Raw genomic sequence first — 18,295 nt, forward strand, 5'->3', positions numbered from 1 at the left:
ACGTACACTTGTTAAATCAATAAGCCAGACAATATGAATTTTCTGATACTGTTTAAAAAAAATACATTGAATAAAATGAAAAATCAACTTACTTGCAACTACAATGATATTATAAATCAATTGTACTGCCGTGAAAGGAAAGCACAGAAGGGCAAATGTTGCAAGTTGCAATCTTTTTTTCTTCATTCTGAAATACTGTGAAATTTGGATATACCTTTGACTAAGTACCCTCCGCCATTTTTCAAGATTTCTTTTCATGCGTTGTTTTTTGATACTGCATTATGGTAGACAAGATTAATCGATCAATTATTTTTTAATCAATCAAAGCCCACAGGTGCGATTAATCAATTAAAACTCCTAACTACTGTTATTTGATTTAATGTACATGTGATTTATGACTTAGTTTGACTAAGAGGTACCTGTTGCCCTGCCAGACATGGGGGACATGAGACGAGCTGCCAGCCTGACTAATGGCCTGTCTAAAAATGGGTTCAAATCAGCTGCTGGGAACTTTTGAAATGGTGTTCCATTCATTTAATGACAGTGTCATTTTTAAGAAAAAAAAAACCTCTTAAACCTTCTTTCAAGTGAAACTGTTAACACCTTAAAACAGGGTTGCATGATTTTTACATTTTGTGCATAACCATTGCATAATCAACAATGTTCTAATTTCATAATGTTGTATTTTTTCTGCATAAAAATGAGGCCCTGTTTATTTATATTGTGATGACTCAGGGTCTCTAAACTTTTTTTTTGTTTTGGAAAGGAATGGACAGATGCTGTAATTGTCGGTACAAAGCTGAAGTCTTGTTTATTTTTCTAAATAACACTTGGTCCCTATGGACTGAGACCACACCAAAACAACAAACCCCCCCTTTCTCTTATTTCTTATCTCTCTAGACTCCAAATACCTGCCCTCCCTACTCATTCCAACTCCAGTCACCCTCACAGCCTCTAACTGGTGCTATCTCTGGCTAACTATGATCATCAAATCAAACTTATGTTGGTCTGAATTATTAAAGTATTGTAAAGCTGACCACCTTTTAGCCTAACGATGAAGATTTCCAGAATGATGTTGTTTATGTTCCCACAGGAAATGTGACAACAATCACATCTGTCAAGAAAAATGGGATAGGCAAGTCTGCATACATTTGTTATTCATACATTTCCTTGAAGAACTTCAAATAATTGTAGCTAACAAAACAGTTCAATAGCATGTGCATTTTCATTTTAAAACAAGATATCTGGTATAACACTTGGTTAAAGAAATATCCATGCTTTTTGACTGTCTTGCACTTCCTCTGCCATTATACCTGGAGAATGAAACTGTCCCCACCCCTTCACTGACTTCATTCCTGTCAATAGCCAATCATCTGCTTCCCCTATTGACTTGCATGCTTTCAGTCAGTACTTCTAAAAAAATGTTTTGAGGTACTGTACTGGAATCTAAACTTAACCTTAACTAGGTCATACATTTGTTCACCAAATGCACTAAGATCTGTGGAAACAAATACATTTAAATTGAGTACTGCAAACATCGTTATGAATTTGTTATGAAAGGGTGGAGTCTTTAGATTTCAAAAACATTGAAATTATATGTTTCCAATAATTTTACAAAACGGCAGTAAAATCTAACCTGGGAGCACAGGGGTCCCCGAGTAGCTCACCTGGTAGAAACGCAGCCCTGTGGTGTGCAGGGGGAGTCATACAGTCAGGGGATCACAGGGTAAGTCCTACAGTGCAAGGTCACATTCTGGCCGCCAGAAATCACCAGTCTTCGCTGGGGATTCCAAATGGGAGCGTCGCATTGGCTCTGGCGATACTGTGGGTTAGGGAGGCAAAACTAGCCTGGACTGTTTCTGCTCATCATGCTACAGTGAACCGTCTGGCCAGGAGCCCAGTGTGCACACAGCGGACACCTGCAGGGTTGGTCTTCGTCCTCCAAAGACCGGTAGCTCGCTGACATCAACTCTCGAGTTCACTTGGTCATGGGAAACTGAGGAAAACCACTCTCCTCAGCCGTGTGGGAAATTGCTGAGGTTAGGAGAAAAAATTATTGGACCTTCCACACTGGGGTCAAATAATTGAGCACACTAAATAAAAATAAAATTAAAAACAGCTCCAAAAACTAGGATTTCTGGAAAACAACATTATTGTGTATTTGGTATACTTGGTTCAAAACCAAAAATTTTGACTTCCCTATGGCATAAGCGCATATGCTCCATAGTGATCAAGGCATGGTAAAAATTTAATTGGATTACATTTGTTTTCAACATATGTTGGTAACGTTTCTATGTAAATAGGGTACTAGTGAATCATAATGTGTTTACACATATTTAACTAGACCTTAAAATAAATCATATCTGTATGTGGATCCCTCCAGGATCTGTACCTGGGTTTAGAAGTGGGATCTGGGATACTTATGCTGCTGCCACTGCTGATTGCAGGGCTTTGAAGTGTCAGCAATCCAAGCGAGGTAGGGTATAGTATTCTTCACCACAATGGACACAATTGCAGTATGTTTAAATAATGGTTAGTTGTTCATCTCTCTGTGTGAATGTATTGTGTCCCACCATCATGATCAATTCTATATTAAAGCATGATTCCTGGGTGTTTACTGCAGTCTTTCACTGTTCATTCTTAGGTGTAATTTTTGGTGCAAAAATACATCTTGATGTTACTGATGCATAGTGAGTCACTAGCTGTTTTCACCACAATTCAAATGAGGAAACTAATCTGTTTAATGTAATGCCATTCCACATCCTACTGTCCAGATTGTACCTGTGTACATCACGGTAGTCAGTCCCGTATATTTCATGTCTCTCAAAAAATTAACTGATACATATACAAGCTCATTTAGATTTAAAAGGTCACATTTCCATTACCTACCATTCTTAAAGACTATTCAAACAAAATGTGCTGCCGAAAACATGGCATTCCTGATCTCAAACATAGAGCCATCCAGGCTCAGTTCTGACTAATACATGCTTTAAGGTATTTGCCATTGGTGTGCGACCAATTTTGCTGAAAAAGTTCAGTTAGGTAAACACATAGCGATGTTAATGCAACATACATATAGCGTAAGCATTGAAAAATAATTGGGAACTGCAAAAGTACAGTGCAAAAACTGGGGTTGAAACAAGAAGTTACATCTTGGAAGACTGTGTGTCAGGTTAGAAAATGTATGTGAAGTTGGATGGGCTCAACTTAGCCCCCTCTAAACATGAATCAATTCTGCACAACTGCCAGCCTGAGAGAGGCCCAGGACTGAATGTTGAGCTTGCAAGTTGTTTTAGAATTGCACATGGTATCAAAATAAGTTGATAAAAGCTAATCTGTTGTGTAATAAGATCTCAATAATTATTTTGTATTTTTTTTCATTTGTCACCTGTTTATATTTGTAAAACAATTGGATGTATTTCATTAACAAACAGTTGGTTACACACACCCCAATTAGCAGTAATCATAAGGTAGACAGGTTGTCCATTAGTGCTACTCTGGGTCTGTGGAATCAGCCAAATGTCTGAGCTAGGGTCACTTCAGCATGGCTCTGGATGTATTTAACTTCATTGTTATAAAGTGCACAATATGTACTTGTGTGGTTGTGTTGTCTCTTGTCTATGATCTCAACTCACTGTTTTTTTTTTTTTTCATATGGGCAACCACAAACTGACATGTTTTGCATTGATGGTCTTTTATCATTTCTGTTTTAAATACTGTGGTTTACATGAGCAAGGTTCTCTGTCATTCTTGTCACCTTGCTACGCATGCTAAAATTAAACACTGCATATTAGTCATATCTATTTCACCTCAGCCAAACCCTCCCGGCTTTGTGCTGTAAGAGTCAGGGGTGCTGAAGCCAGCTTCTGGTTTTGTCGCTATGTGTACAGCTACGTGCATTGCATGTACCCAGCTGCTTTTATGTTTGCTATGTTATGTTTGCTTATTTTAGCCGTCTGCCCTTCAAACTCTCACAAAGTACTGGAAGTCATTGTCACAAAGTGACAAAAGATTATTGTAGACAAATGAATGGAAAATTAGTAGTCACTAACCATACATTTCTGTAGTTTTTTGTAGATATATGTTCCTGTTTCAATATCATTATACATGTTCCAGTTCAATCTGTTCCTGTTTCAATATCTGTCTACATGTACCAGTTCAGTCTTTTCCTCTTTCAATATCCTTCTACATGTTCCTGTAGACAAGTTAATGTGCTGGTATACCATCAACTTGAAATTTAGCCAAGCCAGTTAAGATGGCACCCTTTCTGGAAGGAGTTCAGAAATCATTTGTAACATTAATGGCTCTTGACCCTCAACATAGCCAAAGGCTGATGGCAATATAATGCATGGAGTCGGGACCGAACAGACGCCATGCAATAATACAGAATATGCAAATACCCGAAGTTATACTGATGTTAGTTCATAACTATTTATAACATACTAACAGTATATATTTATTACTTCATGACTTCATAACTAATGGTACTCCACATCTTCTGCTTTCTTAAATCCATGTTGTTTTCTGCCTGGATTGCTGCTGTTCTGTCATTCATCAATCATTTCCCCCCTGTTCTTCTGAATTAGGCAATGGCACTTTGATCAACATCAACCTCAGCTGCAAGTGACTTCTGACTTTGTTTATTTTCTAACTTTTTAAAAAATTCAAATTGTTGACCTAAAGTAAAAGTAAAGTAAATGTGGTGAACCTCCTTTTTTGGGTCCCAAACTCTGTACTTGGTTTCATGAATGAAATACATTTAATCTACTCCCCTTTGGTTTATGCAATGCAGCTGAAACACCAGCGTCTGATGGAATGATTCAGTGAGTACAGTCTGATCTTTCTGGGCAACATCCTTTTTATTTGATATTCAAGCAATATCTATCGAAATGATACCATGTGTTCATGGCCTACTATAAACTGTGAACCCCACGGTAAGTGAAGGCATCCTATTATATGCACTGGCTAGATTTGACACTACTGCACCCTCTAACTGAGAAGGGGGTCGTCTTACCCCCTTGGAGCATCTCTATGCCACCCCAACCGATGCCATTTCCCAAAAGAGGGGAGCCCACCACTATGAGAAATTAGAACACAGTTAGAAATTTAAAACTTCATACAGTGCAGAATATAATATTTAAATATGTGCTCTTCAAAAGCCAATGAAGTTCAGTTAGATAGAATCTTCAATGAGGAAGTGCTTCAGCTGTTTGGAGCACTGAATCATTATTGGGGTGAGATCCTGGAGGATGATGGATTGAGTGTCTTGAAGATAATGTTCAGTCTAATTGCAGGATCTAATTGCTCACAAGGCAATTGAACGGAGGGCATGATTTGTATAGGAAATTGGCCTGTGGAGCGAGCAGCCAGAAAGTCTGGAAATGAAAGCAGGAGAGTGAATGAATAAGGGCAGAGTACAGAGTAAGTGAGGATTACCGTTTTTTTTAAGATATGAAGACTAAATCAAAATTAAATTAGTGGTTTTATGTGCCAGGATTTTATCACCAGGATTTGTGTTTTTTCTTTTTGTGGAAAAAAAATGCTTCTGATGATTTGGAGTAAAAAGCACTGAGAATCTAGACTCCTGTCTTCAGGGACTAGAACTGTAATGTGACGTGATTTATCTTGTAGATGAATCCTAATTCATGTATTACCTGCTAGTTACTCTGTGTGAGTTAATCAAGCTTATACTGATAAAACAATGCAGTTTAATCGCTTCCAGATCTGCTATTGTACAAAGCATGAATTTGACATCATGATTTTAATATGATTTGTGTAACTTTCTAATAAATTCACTTTTTTACTTATTGTCCTCTCATTTTATGTGTGGTTCTTGTGTGTCAGGGCTTTGAGCTTGTCCAACCAAATTAAATAGCCTGTATGTTGCACTGCTTTTAGTATTAATTCACTGGTTTTAGAGGATCTTTCAGTATCATATTCCTTACTGCATATAAAAGAGGTGCCCTAGTTGGACTACCCTCCAATTTACCAAGCCTAGTCGCTAACCTGCCACAGTATTCTGTGATCCTGTCTAAGGAGGCAGTCCATGGCTGCCATGATCTGGAGGACCTCCTCAGTGGTCTAGAGGACCAAGGCTGGTGCCTTGCCTGTGGGGAGTTTGGGCACCCAGTGGTGCGCTGCCCCTACCAAGAGGGAGAGGAGGAACTGGCCAAGGAGAGGAAGGTGAGGAGGAGGCAGAGAAGGGGAAAGGGGAAAAGGAAGGCAGAGCATCCACCACCCAAGTCTCCACCAGCAGAGGAAGAATGTCTGCTGGTTTTGCCTCCAGAGCCAGAGGGAGAGGAGCCGTTGCTGCTTGCCAGGAGACTACATGCCTCCGCTACCTCCATCGGCAGGTGCAGAGCAGCAGGAGCTGTCTCGGACTCTGCCACCTTCACCAGAAGGAGACTACATGCCTCTGCCAATTCCACCGGCAGGAGCAGAGCAGCAGGAGCTGCCTCTGCCTCTGCCATGTCCACCAGCAGAGGGTGAATGCCTGCTCAGCCCTTTTCCACCAGCAGAGGATGAATGCCTGCTCGTATCACTTCCCCCATCAGCAGAGGATGAATGCCTGCTGGTATCACTTCCCCCACCAGCAGAGGGTGAATGCCTGCTGGGTCCCTTTCCACCAGCAGAGGATGAATGCCTGCTGGTACCACTTCACCCACCATCACGAGGAGAGGAGCAGGAGCTGCCTCTCTCTGCATCAGAAGGACCAGGAATAGATGCTGGCAGTCCTCAGCAGCCCTTGCATAGACTGCTGAGGGAAGCATGGGGAAGGACCGCCCGGCCGCACTGGCCGAGAAGAGGGCCAACGCCCACACCCCAGCTTGTCCTGACTCCCTGCCTCACTTCAACAAGGATGCCTGCAAGGATGCCTGCAACGCCTCACCCAAGGATGCCTGCCCCGCATCACCTTGGGTTGCCAGCCATTCCGCATCGCCTGGAGTTGCCAGCCGTTCCACATCGCCTGGGGTTGCCAACCCCTCCGCATCGTCTGGGGTTGCCAGCCGCTCCGCATCGCCTGTGGTCACTGGAACTGCTTCGCCAGGGGTTGCAGTCAGCTCTGCTTGGCCACAGGGGTCAGTGTGGCTGGAGCCCCACCAGAGGGAGCTGCCATCTATGAAAAGGGTGGAGAGGTCAGGAGACCACCCCTCCCCGCAGCAACTTCGCTGCAGGAGTTATGGGGGCTGGAGTCCCCCCAGAGGGAGCTGCCGGCTATAAAGGGGGGAGAGGTCAGGAGACCACCTTCCCCCACAGCAGTTTCGCTGCCGGAGATCTTGGGGGAGGTCTGGAGACCACCAACCCCAGCAGCTTTTCTGCTGCTGGACTTGGCCCAGATGAAGGACTCAGTCTGGGAGCTGTCAGCACTTCTGCTGACAGCCGCACCATTGGCAGCATTTCCGCTGCCAGTGGTACAGCAGGAGGAGAGATTCACTCCACTGTCAGCACGTCTGCTGACAGCATGGCCAGTAGCAGCCTAGCTACTGGCAACATTGCTGCCCATCAACCCCTTAAGTCCCTGTTCTTGGCCCAGGACTTTGAGCGAGGCTTTGGGGATTTTAAGGGAGGAGGTGGCCATTGAGGCCATGTGTGCTTTGCACAAGGGGGGGGTATATGTTGCAAAGTTCTCGCCCCGTGTGTATTTTGTGTTGTGTGTTCGGTGAGTGGAGAACGGGATTGGAGACGGACGTAATAATATGAATAAGAAGAATGATAATAATCGTTAAATCAGCTCACCGTGTTTGTCTGTATAGTCCGTTTGTTTGTCTCTTTTGTTTTGGCGAGTGTGCCATGTCCTGTATTTTTGTTTGTTACAACCTTTTTATTTTCTGTTCTGTTTATTTATTAAATGCTGAGCAAAACTATTCGCTCAGCTCCACCCAACTCCACCTCTCCTGTTGTTTCTTTCCTGGCTCTGATCTAACGCCACCCACTCCGGCCAGCTTTCTGACAAACAGAAACACTAGTTCAGTATTATTTCCCCATATCTATTTAGGGAACTGTTGTAATTCCATTATGTGATATTTCATTCTGTTACAAACAGATGACACTCATACTGTAAGTAAAGTTATTGGACAGCTTTCAAAAATGATTTGGGATATTAATTTAATAATGCTGTGTAAGTATAATTTTTTTCATAACTTTCTGTTAATATTTCTATGTACTCTTCTTATTTTTTAAATAATCGTTTGTTTTTTAGTTTTTGCAGTTGGAGACGTTCTGCTGGTTTCGACAGGTATGTGTGTCTCTGACATGTTCACGTAATAAGATATAATAACTTAATACTTGATTACAATATAAATGAATGACATTTAGAGTGCAATTCAGAAAGACATTTACTGCAGTGTCATTATTCCTGAGAGAATCGACATACATTGAAGTTACAAAATGAAATAAACAACTCAGGAACTGAGCGTGAGGTCTCTTAGTATTCTTCAGTGTTTATTTCTAATTTTCTAACATTAAAGCAATCTATTCAAGCAATCTATTCTGCCAGCAAGCAGCAGCTCTGCGGCTGAACTATGTGAAACCCAAGGTCAATGTGTACAAAAGTAGCCCAAAAATGTACGCTTTGAAGAAGGATTACTTCTGTTTCCCAGTATCATTAGAAAATTATTCAATTACCATTTATGAACTTATAAGGTGATCCCAGGGACTTGAAAGGTTTTGAGATGTTCATTTGAAACATGCTGAGGTGTGTTTGCAGCCTGCTGTGTTTTGGGATGTTCATTGTAAACATGCTGGGGTGTGTTTGCTCCCTGTACAGTTTTGGGATGTTCATTTTAAACATGCTGAGGTGTGTTTGTACTCTGTTGAGTTTTGGGATGTTCATTTTAAACATTCTGGGGTGTGTTTGCTCCCTGTTGAGTTTTGAGGTGTTCATTGTAAACATGCTGGGGTGTGTTTGAAGCCTGGTCAGTTTTGAGATGTTCATTGTAAACATGCTGGTGTGTGTTTGCACCCTGTTGAGTTTTGAGATGTTCATTGTAAACATGCTGGGGTGTGTTTGCACCCTGTTCAGTTTTGAGATGTTCATTGTAAACATGCTGGGGTGTGTTTGCACCCTGTACAGTTTTGGGATGTTCATTTTAAACATGCTGAGGTGTGTTTGTACTCTGTTTAGTTTTGGGATGTTCATTTTAAACATGCTGAGGTGTGTTTGCACCCTGTTCAGTTTTGGGATGTTCATTTTAAACATGCTGGGGTGTGTTTGCTCCCTGTTGAGTTTTGAGATGTTCATTGTAAACATGCTGGGGTGTGTTTGCACCCTGTTCAGTTTTGGGATGTTCATTTTAAACATGCTGAGGTGTGTTTGTACTCTGTTGAGTTTTGAGATGTTCATTTTAAACATGCTGGGGTGTGTTTGCACCCTGTTGAGTTTTGAGATGTTCATTGTAAACATGCTGAGGTGTGTTTGCACCCTGTTCAGTTTTGAGATGTTCATTTTAAACATGCTGGGGTGTGTTTGCTCCCTGTTGAGTTTTGAGATGTTCATTGTAAACATGCTGGGGTGTGTTTGCACCCTGTTGAGTTTTGGGATGTTCATTTTAAACATGCTGGGGTGTGTTTGTACTCTGTTGAGTTTTGAGATGTTCATTTTAAACATGCTGGGGTGTGATTGCTCCCTGTTGAGTTTTGAGATGTTCATTGTAAACATGCTGGGGTGTGTTTGCACCCTGTTGAGTTTTGGGATGTTCATTGTAAACATGCTGGGGTGTGGTTGCACCCTGTTGAGTTTTGAGATGTTCATTGTAAACATGCTGGGGTGTGTTTGCACCCTGTTGAGTTTTGAGATGTTCACTGTAAACATGCTGGGGTGTGTTTGCACCCTGTTGAATTTTGAGATGTTCATTTTAAACATGCTGGGGTGTGTTTATACTCTGTTTAGTTTTGAGATGTTCGTTTTAAACATGCTGGGGTGTGTTTATACTCTGTTTAGTTTTGAGATGTTCATTTTAAACATGCTGGGGTGTGTATGCACCCTGTTGAGTTTTGAGATGTTCATTGTAAACATGCTGGTGTGTGTTTTCACCCTGCTGTCACTGATTCAGGGCTGATAGAGGGGTGTCCTGGAAGAACTTGATCTCCAACCATTTCAGATTCAACTTATTTTTGCATAATATTACCATGATAAAGCGGGTAGATGATCATGGAATAGATAACCTGTGTGTCCTTAAAAAGTGAAATGGAATGAAAGCAAAACACTGAAAAAGTCAACCTGCATATCAGCATTACCTTGCCTTGGGTGCTAGTGCTTAAATAAACTGAAAAGGGACTTGTCTCTATCAATCTGTCCCTTTACATGCACACTTAAATATTGCTTTCAAAACTCATGTAATATTCCTATGGGATGAACTGTTCCAAATGTAAAGGAATATGTATTACTATGATTATTAACCACATCATATAAATAATAGTGTTATGTTAAAATTATAATTTGTGGTTAATCACACAATAATACAATGTTCATGCTCTTATTTGCTAAGCTGATTGTTGTCCCTCATCTATTATTTTTACATTTTTAAAACAAACAGAACTGCGTACAGCTATACTTCAAATTACGAAAACATCTGTAGTGGAAGGGGAGACCATTGAGTTCAAATGTATGATATCAGCTGTGCACAGAGAACAGCCAAACAAGGAGAGGAATTGGTTCCATTTATATAAAAACAGAGAGAAGGTCAGCTCACTGCCGGAGCCCCGAGGAATAGCAGCTATCACATTTATAAATGAAGACATCAGAAAGAATGACGCTGGAAACTATACCTGCATGCATGGAAATCAGAATCCAGGAGATGTGAAATATATCAGCCGTGGTCCTCCGATTTATCTGAATGTACAAGGTAAGGAAAGGGTCTAACATTAACAAATGTCTGACTGTCTGTATATTAATCAAATCAAAGTGGATGTATATAGCGCCCTTCATACAGCAGTCTCTCAAAGCACTTTACAGGACAAAATAGTCACATTTATAAAAACAAATCAAACAAACATGTCAGATTAAAAAAGTTTAAGAAATATAATAAACATCAGTAACTATATATATATATATATATATATATATATATATATATATATATATATATATATATATATACGTCTGAAATTTTAAATACAGACAGATACAACAATAAAAACTAACTGTAAAAATAAAAGCTGTAACTCTTTTTTTTTAAAGAAATTAAGAGAGTTTAAAAACTGGAAGAAACATATTTTAACGTCTTACATTGATCTGGTATGAGTGGATTATTTCTTTAATTCTATTTTTGTTATGTCTGCTTGTTAAGTTTATCTATAGCTTGTGACAACACTGGCTTGATTTACATGCAAAAATAAAAATGAGTCTCGCCTTTTTGCCACGCTACTTTGGTTGTACCTTTCGGCAATTTTAGATTACATGTAGTATTTTTTTAAGGAGAGCTATTTTAAGGAGTATTATTAGGTATATTAATTAAACTGTATTTTCAGAGTCACCGTATTCACTCGTGCTTCAGCTAGACAAACAGAGTGTGATGGAAGGAATGGACGTATCATTTAAATGTATGATACCAGTGGAACTCCGAGATACAGAACAGAAAAATGGGTCTTTCCATCTATATAAAGATGGAAGCCTTGTCGATTCACAAACCGTTCCCAAAAGCTTACCAGGTGCCACGTTTTCCATTAAAAAAGTGAATAGGAATGATACTGGAAACTACACCTGTGTGTATGGAAAAGAGACGATTGTAAACTCAGCAAACAACAAACGCAGTCGCCCAGTCTACCTTGATGTGACAGGTAAGTCCTGAGCTTTTTACTATGTGTCATACTGTGGTCAATTTAATTGATCCAAATAGTAGAGTAGCTAGATAGATTAAAAGCAATATCTAAACAGTGTGAGAGTCACTTTACTGTATTTCTGTCTTCAGGGCTACGTCTTTGGGCTAACATTAAAAAACATCTGACTGTATATTAAGGTGTAACTATTTTTTTAAATAAATTAAATTAGTTTAATATAAAAACTGGAAGAAACATATTTTTATACGGCCATATTATTTTGATCTGGTATGAGTGGATTATTTCTTTAATTCTATTTTTGTTATGTCTGCTTTAAGTTTATCTATATCTTGTGACAACACTGGCTTGATTTAATGCAAAAATAAAAATAAGTCTCACCTTTTTGCCACGCTACTTTGGTTGTACCTTTCGGCAATTTTAGATTACATGTAGTATTTTTTTAGGGAGAGCTGTATTGTTATTGTATGTTTTAAGGAGTATTATTAGGTATATTAATTAAACTGTATTTTCAGAGACACGGTATTCACTCGTGCTTCAGCTAGACAAACAGAGTGTGATGGAAGGAATGGACGTATCTTTTAGATGTATGATACCAGTGGAACTCAGAGATACAGCACAGAAAGATGGGTCTTTCCATCTATATAAAGATGGAAGCCTCGTCAATTCACAACCCGTTCCCAAAAGCTTACCAAGTGCCACGTTTTCCATTAAAAAAGTGAGTAGGCAGGATACTGGAAACTACACCTGTGTGTATGGAAAAGAGATGATTGCAAACTCAGCAAACAACAAACTCAGTCGTCCAGTCTACCTTGATGTGACAGGTAAGTCCTGAGCTTTTTACTTGGTGTCATACTGGGGTCAATTTAATTGATCCAAACAGTAGAGTATCTAAATAGATGAAAAGCAACGTCTAAACAGTGAGAGTCTTTTTACAGTATTTCTGTCTTCAGGGGTATGACATGTAAACCTGTGTAACTGTACTGAAACAGAGGTTCAAAAGGAAATTGAACTCTAACTTGCATGACAACAGTTGGATGAGATACTGCTCTTGAATGGAAATACAGCCACTATTTTAATGAATGAAAAGATGTGGATCCAAATATTGCAACTTTTTAACAACAAAAATTCAGTGGAACGAAGTCCACAAAGAATCAGGTTTTTAATTTTAATTAGGCAATATTTATATCTTACGCTATTTACATCATTAAAATAGTCTCCATTGTCAGCAAATGTTGCTAGTTCTGCTAAATGACATTGTTTATTTACCCACAGAATGCTTGACAAGTCCAACCACAACTGCCAAGACCCAACAAAACAGTTCAACAGGTATGTATGAATACATTTGTTTTTCATAATTTTCCTAAACTAACTAAAAGCAATTTTTTAAACTAGTCCAATTTTATTTTTTATAACTATACTGTAGTCTAAAATATAGACATGTACTGCAGTAACTGCTATATCAGTTCAGAACAACTTTCTTAGTGGGTATTGAATTGTACCTTATTTCAGCTGGATATTATTATTATTATTATTATTATTATTATTATTATTATTATTATTATTATTATTATTACAGTAATTGTGTCCACTAAGATACAGTAAACCAAAATGTGTGAGTAGTTATTCTATCAAAGAATAAAAGAAAATGACAACCCCAAATTTGTGTTCAAGAGTATGGCAGTTGCAAAAAAATGTAAGTATCCTTGAAATGTTATATACAGGTGTAACAGAGTGGACAGTTAGAATAGTTAGGCTGGGGGAAAGGTGGGTGAATTGCATCGTACCAAATTTAGTTCACTTGGTGTGTCTAACTAGTGGATTAAGCAGGTTTAGTCCACTTGATTGGACTAAACTTAGTACACCTTAGTACACAAAGTTAATCATCACAGGTGCTAAATCATCACATCTGCTAAATCAGGCTAAACAAGATTCCAATTTCAGCATACCAAATCAGATTCATGACGATCCTGTTCAAGTGGATTAACTTAGTACTGTGAAGGATAAAACTAGCTCAGTACACTTGCTCGTCCTAAGCTGCATTTTTCCTTCCTCTGGAATGACTAGTATATCTGAAAACTTTATTCTGTACTTTTCTTATGTCCCTCACGTTCGGGCAGTCAGAACCGTGAGAATATTGTTTCCCACAATGTATATAGGCCCTACATTTGAAACTTTTTAATCGTGTACCTTCGATGCTGTTTTCGGTTTAATGCAGTACAATTTCAGTTAATATGCTTTAACTATAAATAACTAATGTTCCATTATCTCACAATTCAACATATCTGTGCCTATGCAGCAATGTTGGCACTTAAATGCAAGTATGATCTGCCAGTTTGAAACGTGCACAAGATACATGACATTTATTTCTACTTAAATATGTTTGATCTAATAAAAATGTGTCTTTCTTTTTGTACAGGGATCACTATATATCTATTTGACACTGAATTCCACATATAAGATTAGTAAAGTAGGGTGTGTACAGCTCTGGACAAATGTTTGGCATCACCTAGAATTTTAGGATTGAGACATAATTAAAAAAAAAAAAAAAAAACTATATGAACATAATTGAGATCTTTTATTTAACATCATGTAATCAAAGAAACTACTGAATGATATCGTAAAAGTCTACCGGAAGCTGTAATAGTAGTACAGTGTTTCATGTTAGATTTCGGAATGTCACATTTTTCATTGTTAGTCAGTCTTTTGTTAAGTATAAGGAAAATTACAAAGAGGTATACAATTCAATATATTATGATGATGCTTGAATTATTATGATGCTTACTTCGACTAGGATGATATGATAAATGTGTTGTACTGCCGTGATAGGCAAATGTTGCAAGTTGCAGTCTTTTTTTTCTCATTCTGAAATACATATGTTGTGAAATTTGGATATACCTTCCAGTAAGTACCCTCCGCCATTTTTCAAGATTTCTTTTCATGCGTTGTTTTTTGATACTGCATTCAGGTAGATAAGGTTAATCGATCAATTATTTTTTAATCGATCAAAGCCCACAGGTGCGATTAATCAATTAAAACTCCTAACTACTGTTATTTGCCAGCCTGACTAATGGCCTGTCTAAAAATGGGTTCAAATCAGCTGCTGGGAACTTTTTGAAAAGGTGTTCCATTCATTTAATGTCATTGTTATGAAAATAAAAACTTCTTAAACTTTCTTTCAAGTTAAACTGTTAACACCTTAGGTTAGGGTTGCATGATTTTTACATTTTCTGTATAATGACGGCATAATCAGACATTTTCTAATTTCATAATGTTCGATTTTTTCCACATAAAAAACAAGGCCATTTATTTATATACCAGCACTACAAACACATGCTTAAGCGGTACTCAAAAAGAAATGTAGTGCCTTCACTAATGGAGTAACAGGTTTAAACGTTTGATTTCCGCTATTCACATCATTAATCAAATTTAATTTGGTCTGAATTATTACAAATATTGTAAAGCTGATCACCTTTTTAGCCTAACGATGAAGATTTAATAAATACTATTGTATACATTATACTCTGAGATGAAATAGTCACACCTGCACTTCATATGTTAACATGTAGATGAGATGCTCAGGGGGGTCTGGTTTAGCTCACAGAAATACTTCTTAATCCCTGTGTTCTGTCTCCACACAGCCTGCACAACCACTGATTCTGTTTTCCCCTCAATTTAGAGTCATACGGGCTGGGGAATGACATCAGAATCTTCCTATCCCTGGGGATCCTTCTTCTGCTCTCAGCTATTGTGGGGGAAGACTTCTATAGCAGACAGAGGATGCACCACAGGGAAAGTAAGGGAGTTTTCCTTATGGATTAATAATCTTCTTATTGACCAGGAGTCATTCATATATACGCATAGCAAGAAGTCATCTTGGATACCTAGTGATTTGTATGAAATGTATAGCGCAGTATTTTGACATTCCACTGTATACCTTTTTCATACGTACATTGTGCAATATATTTGGTGATCCAAAATATATAGTAAAATACCGTAGAATCCATATATTAAACTCTATTTTTAAAGATATATCAATACACAGTGAACCTCTATAAATAGCCATTTCAGTACAAAGTCCACGAGCAGTCAAGGCATTTTTAAAGTCCTGATTTGTACTCATTGAATCAGCCTTCAATATGAAGTCCACTATTACAGATTAGCAACACACCTGCAGTCCCAAACAGATCAAAACTATGTTAAATGAATGAAGATGGTTCTAAGGTCTTGTCACAGAGACGGCCGAAGTGGGCGGCGTCAGAACCAGGAAAGGTAATGCAATACACAAAACACAGGACGGATGAAATGAAGTGGTGAAGACGCCTGTTGGCGCCGGTTTAATACAAAATAAAAGGTTTACACAAACACGAAAAACACAGGACACGGCACTCTACGCCAAAATAAAGACAAACGAAAACAGACTAAACTTAACAAAACGGTGCACGGACAGACACTGACAAACACGGTGAGCGGATACTTTCTCCTCTTATTATTATTATTACTACTGCTACTACTAATTTCCTCCGTCTCCAATCCCGTTCTCCGCTCACCGAACACCCAACCCCAGTATGTGACAACGTGCATCTATATATACTATTGTGCTGGGATTCAATTACCAATTAATTATTCACTTGAATCCCAGCACGTGAATTAATAAAGTGCAATTCCCCGTGCTCACATATTACTACATTTTACTTGCACGTGAAGTGCTGTGCAATCCTCGTGCCTAAATACACATATACATTTTTAAACACTCGTGTTACACAGACCTGTTTATATCCCGTGTACCAATGTCTATACACCAACATTTTAAACACACCACACGCAACACATAACAGATAATATACACAGGGGCGGGCACTTTGTTACAGGTCTATTTTTACTTAATAAAATGCTGCTCTCTTACAGATGCCAATGGACAATAAACAGGCCCATCCTTCAATGCTGTCCTTTGATTTGCAGTGCAGGTGGAAAACATCTTGTAATATGACACAAAAAACTCACAAGTTACAAAGAAATATCCTGCCGAGGATTAGGAGAGATCTGCAAAGAGCACCACATTGTACAAGCAAAGTAAAAGTGTCACTATCTTGTGTTATCTGCTAACATGTGCAAGCTTATTGTAAGACAAGTTCCTGAATTCAACAGTGCTGATTGTATAAAGTGTTACGGAACACCCTGAAGTGTTTCAAGATACTGAATACTTTGCTTTTGCTGTATATATTTTCCATACATTCCTCAGTGTAAGCATGTTTTTTTCACACCTCACATATTTATATGAATATATAATATATTTCTCAGGGGTGTTCATTAGGAGAAGAGAAGTTCTCTTAAAAACATCATAGTGTATCCAGGTCATGCTCCCACTTGCAACAAAGCTGCTGCTCTGAATGAGTGCTTGTTGTGGAAACAGGAAATTAGCATGGTTGTAAGAGGGAGCATGAACTCGATACACTACAGGCTGATTCATAATTCACAAAGCATTGTCAGATCATTGAGAAAACTGGAGGGTACGCAGAGGATGATCTGCAAAGGAACAATGTGTGTGACTGAGACACTCTGTGACACATTGTTTGGCAATCAGGGAGTTGTTCAACATTGAAGTACAATTGATAACAATGTAAAACAACAATGCTGTGCAAATGATGTTTCACCCTGTGTGTTAAAACACTCATGATCTTTTCTGGCAAATGATGCAGATGAATGTATTTTCAGCTGATTGTGAAGTGTGAATCAAAAATATAAAACAATCAGAAATGTGTTTAAAACTATACGGACAACAAGGGATACATCAAAGATAAAAGTAATGTGTTTCTTGTAAACAATGTAGGGTGTTCTGTAACACACAAAAAAATTGTTTTCCACAGATTATAAATTATTTAGGACCTGCCGCATATGTTGTGTTTTTGTTAAATGAAATAAATGGACTTGGTCATTCTCTGCTTTACATTTGTGTGGACTTTCTTATAACTGTACTTAAATAATTAATAGGGGTGGGGTGTTTTCTATCACATGACTTCCTTTAGAATATAAAGGCTGGCTCAGCATGACCGTGCAGAAGGAATTGTCTTTCTGCACAGCTAGGGAAGAATCACCTCTGAAATGTCTAGGTCAACTGCTTAAAAAAAACTTGTTGCCGCTACCTGGCATTTTTATCAGCACTTTTATCATTTTTATAGTGAAACCATAAAAGAAATTAAATAGAACTGTAAAAAAATGTAAATGCTAATTAATTTCCTTGGATTTTCTTTTCTTTAAAATGTCAAAATCTCGATCTCTTCATCCATGGGAATAGTGCCTGTAAAGTCGTGGGCTGAAATCAGGGTGGAGAGCGTTTGTGCTGGATCTTAATGAAAAGTTGTACGGACCATGTACAGATTTTAAACTGGGTTTCCCATGGTATATGGGAATTTGAAAGGACTGTTTCATAACTTCAATAACATAATAATTTTAAACTAATAAAAACTAAATGTACTGGTTGAAAATGTATAGTTTGGCAAAAGCACTAACATTTCTTTGA

The 18,295-nt window shown here is 38.4% G+C and overlaps 1 protein-coding gene across 2 annotated transcripts; it reads left to right on the top strand.

Moving 5' to 3' along the window:
• The first annotated feature begins 7,961 nt into the window (after positions 1-7,961).
• On the top strand, positions 7,962-17,720 carry LOC121330623 (immunoglobulin superfamily member 1-like). Of its 2 annotated transcripts, XM_041277265.1 has the most exons (8): positions 7,966-8,119; positions 8,201-8,236; positions 10,536-10,844; positions 11,470-11,778; positions 12,291-12,599; positions 13,051-13,104; positions 15,455-15,571; positions 16,684-17,720. In XM_041277265.1, exons 1-8 carry the CDS (start codon positions 8,089-8,091, stop codon positions 16,698-16,700), a joined length of 1,182 nt encoding a protein of 393 aa, XP_041133199.1. In that variant the 5' UTR covers positions 7,966-8,088; the 3' UTR covers positions 16,701-17,720. The 2 variants fall into 2 exon arrangements, with proteins under 2 accessions (XP_041133200.1, XP_041133199.1); XM_041277266.1 differs by lacking the exon at positions 12,291-12,599 and having other exon boundaries at positions 7,962-8,119.
• Positions 17,721-18,295: the final 575 nt, after the last annotated feature.

Source organism: Polyodon spathula, chromosome 18, assembly GCF_017654505.1.
Source record: "Polyodon spathula isolate WHYD16114869_AA chromosome 18, ASM1765450v1, whole genome shotgun sequence".
Taxonomy (NCBI): Eukaryota; Metazoa; Chordata; class Actinopteri; order Acipenseriformes; family Polyodontidae; genus Polyodon; species Polyodon spathula.

What these genes read in the sequence shown, in the direction of transcription:
- LOC121330623 (XM_041277265.1), top strand. Translation starts at nt 8,089, where the DNA reads ATGATTTGGGATATTAATTTAATAATGCTGT. An exon ending in TATTAATTTAATAATGCTGT is followed by an intron (nt 8,120 to 8,200) that starts GTAAGTATAATT and finishes TTTGTTTTTTAG; the next exon opens with TTTTTGCAGTTGGAGACGTT. An exon ending in AGTCTACCTTGATGTGACAG is followed by an intron (nt 11,779 to 12,290) that starts GTAAGTCCTGAG and finishes CTGTATTTTCAG; the next exon opens with AGACACGGTATTCACTCGTG.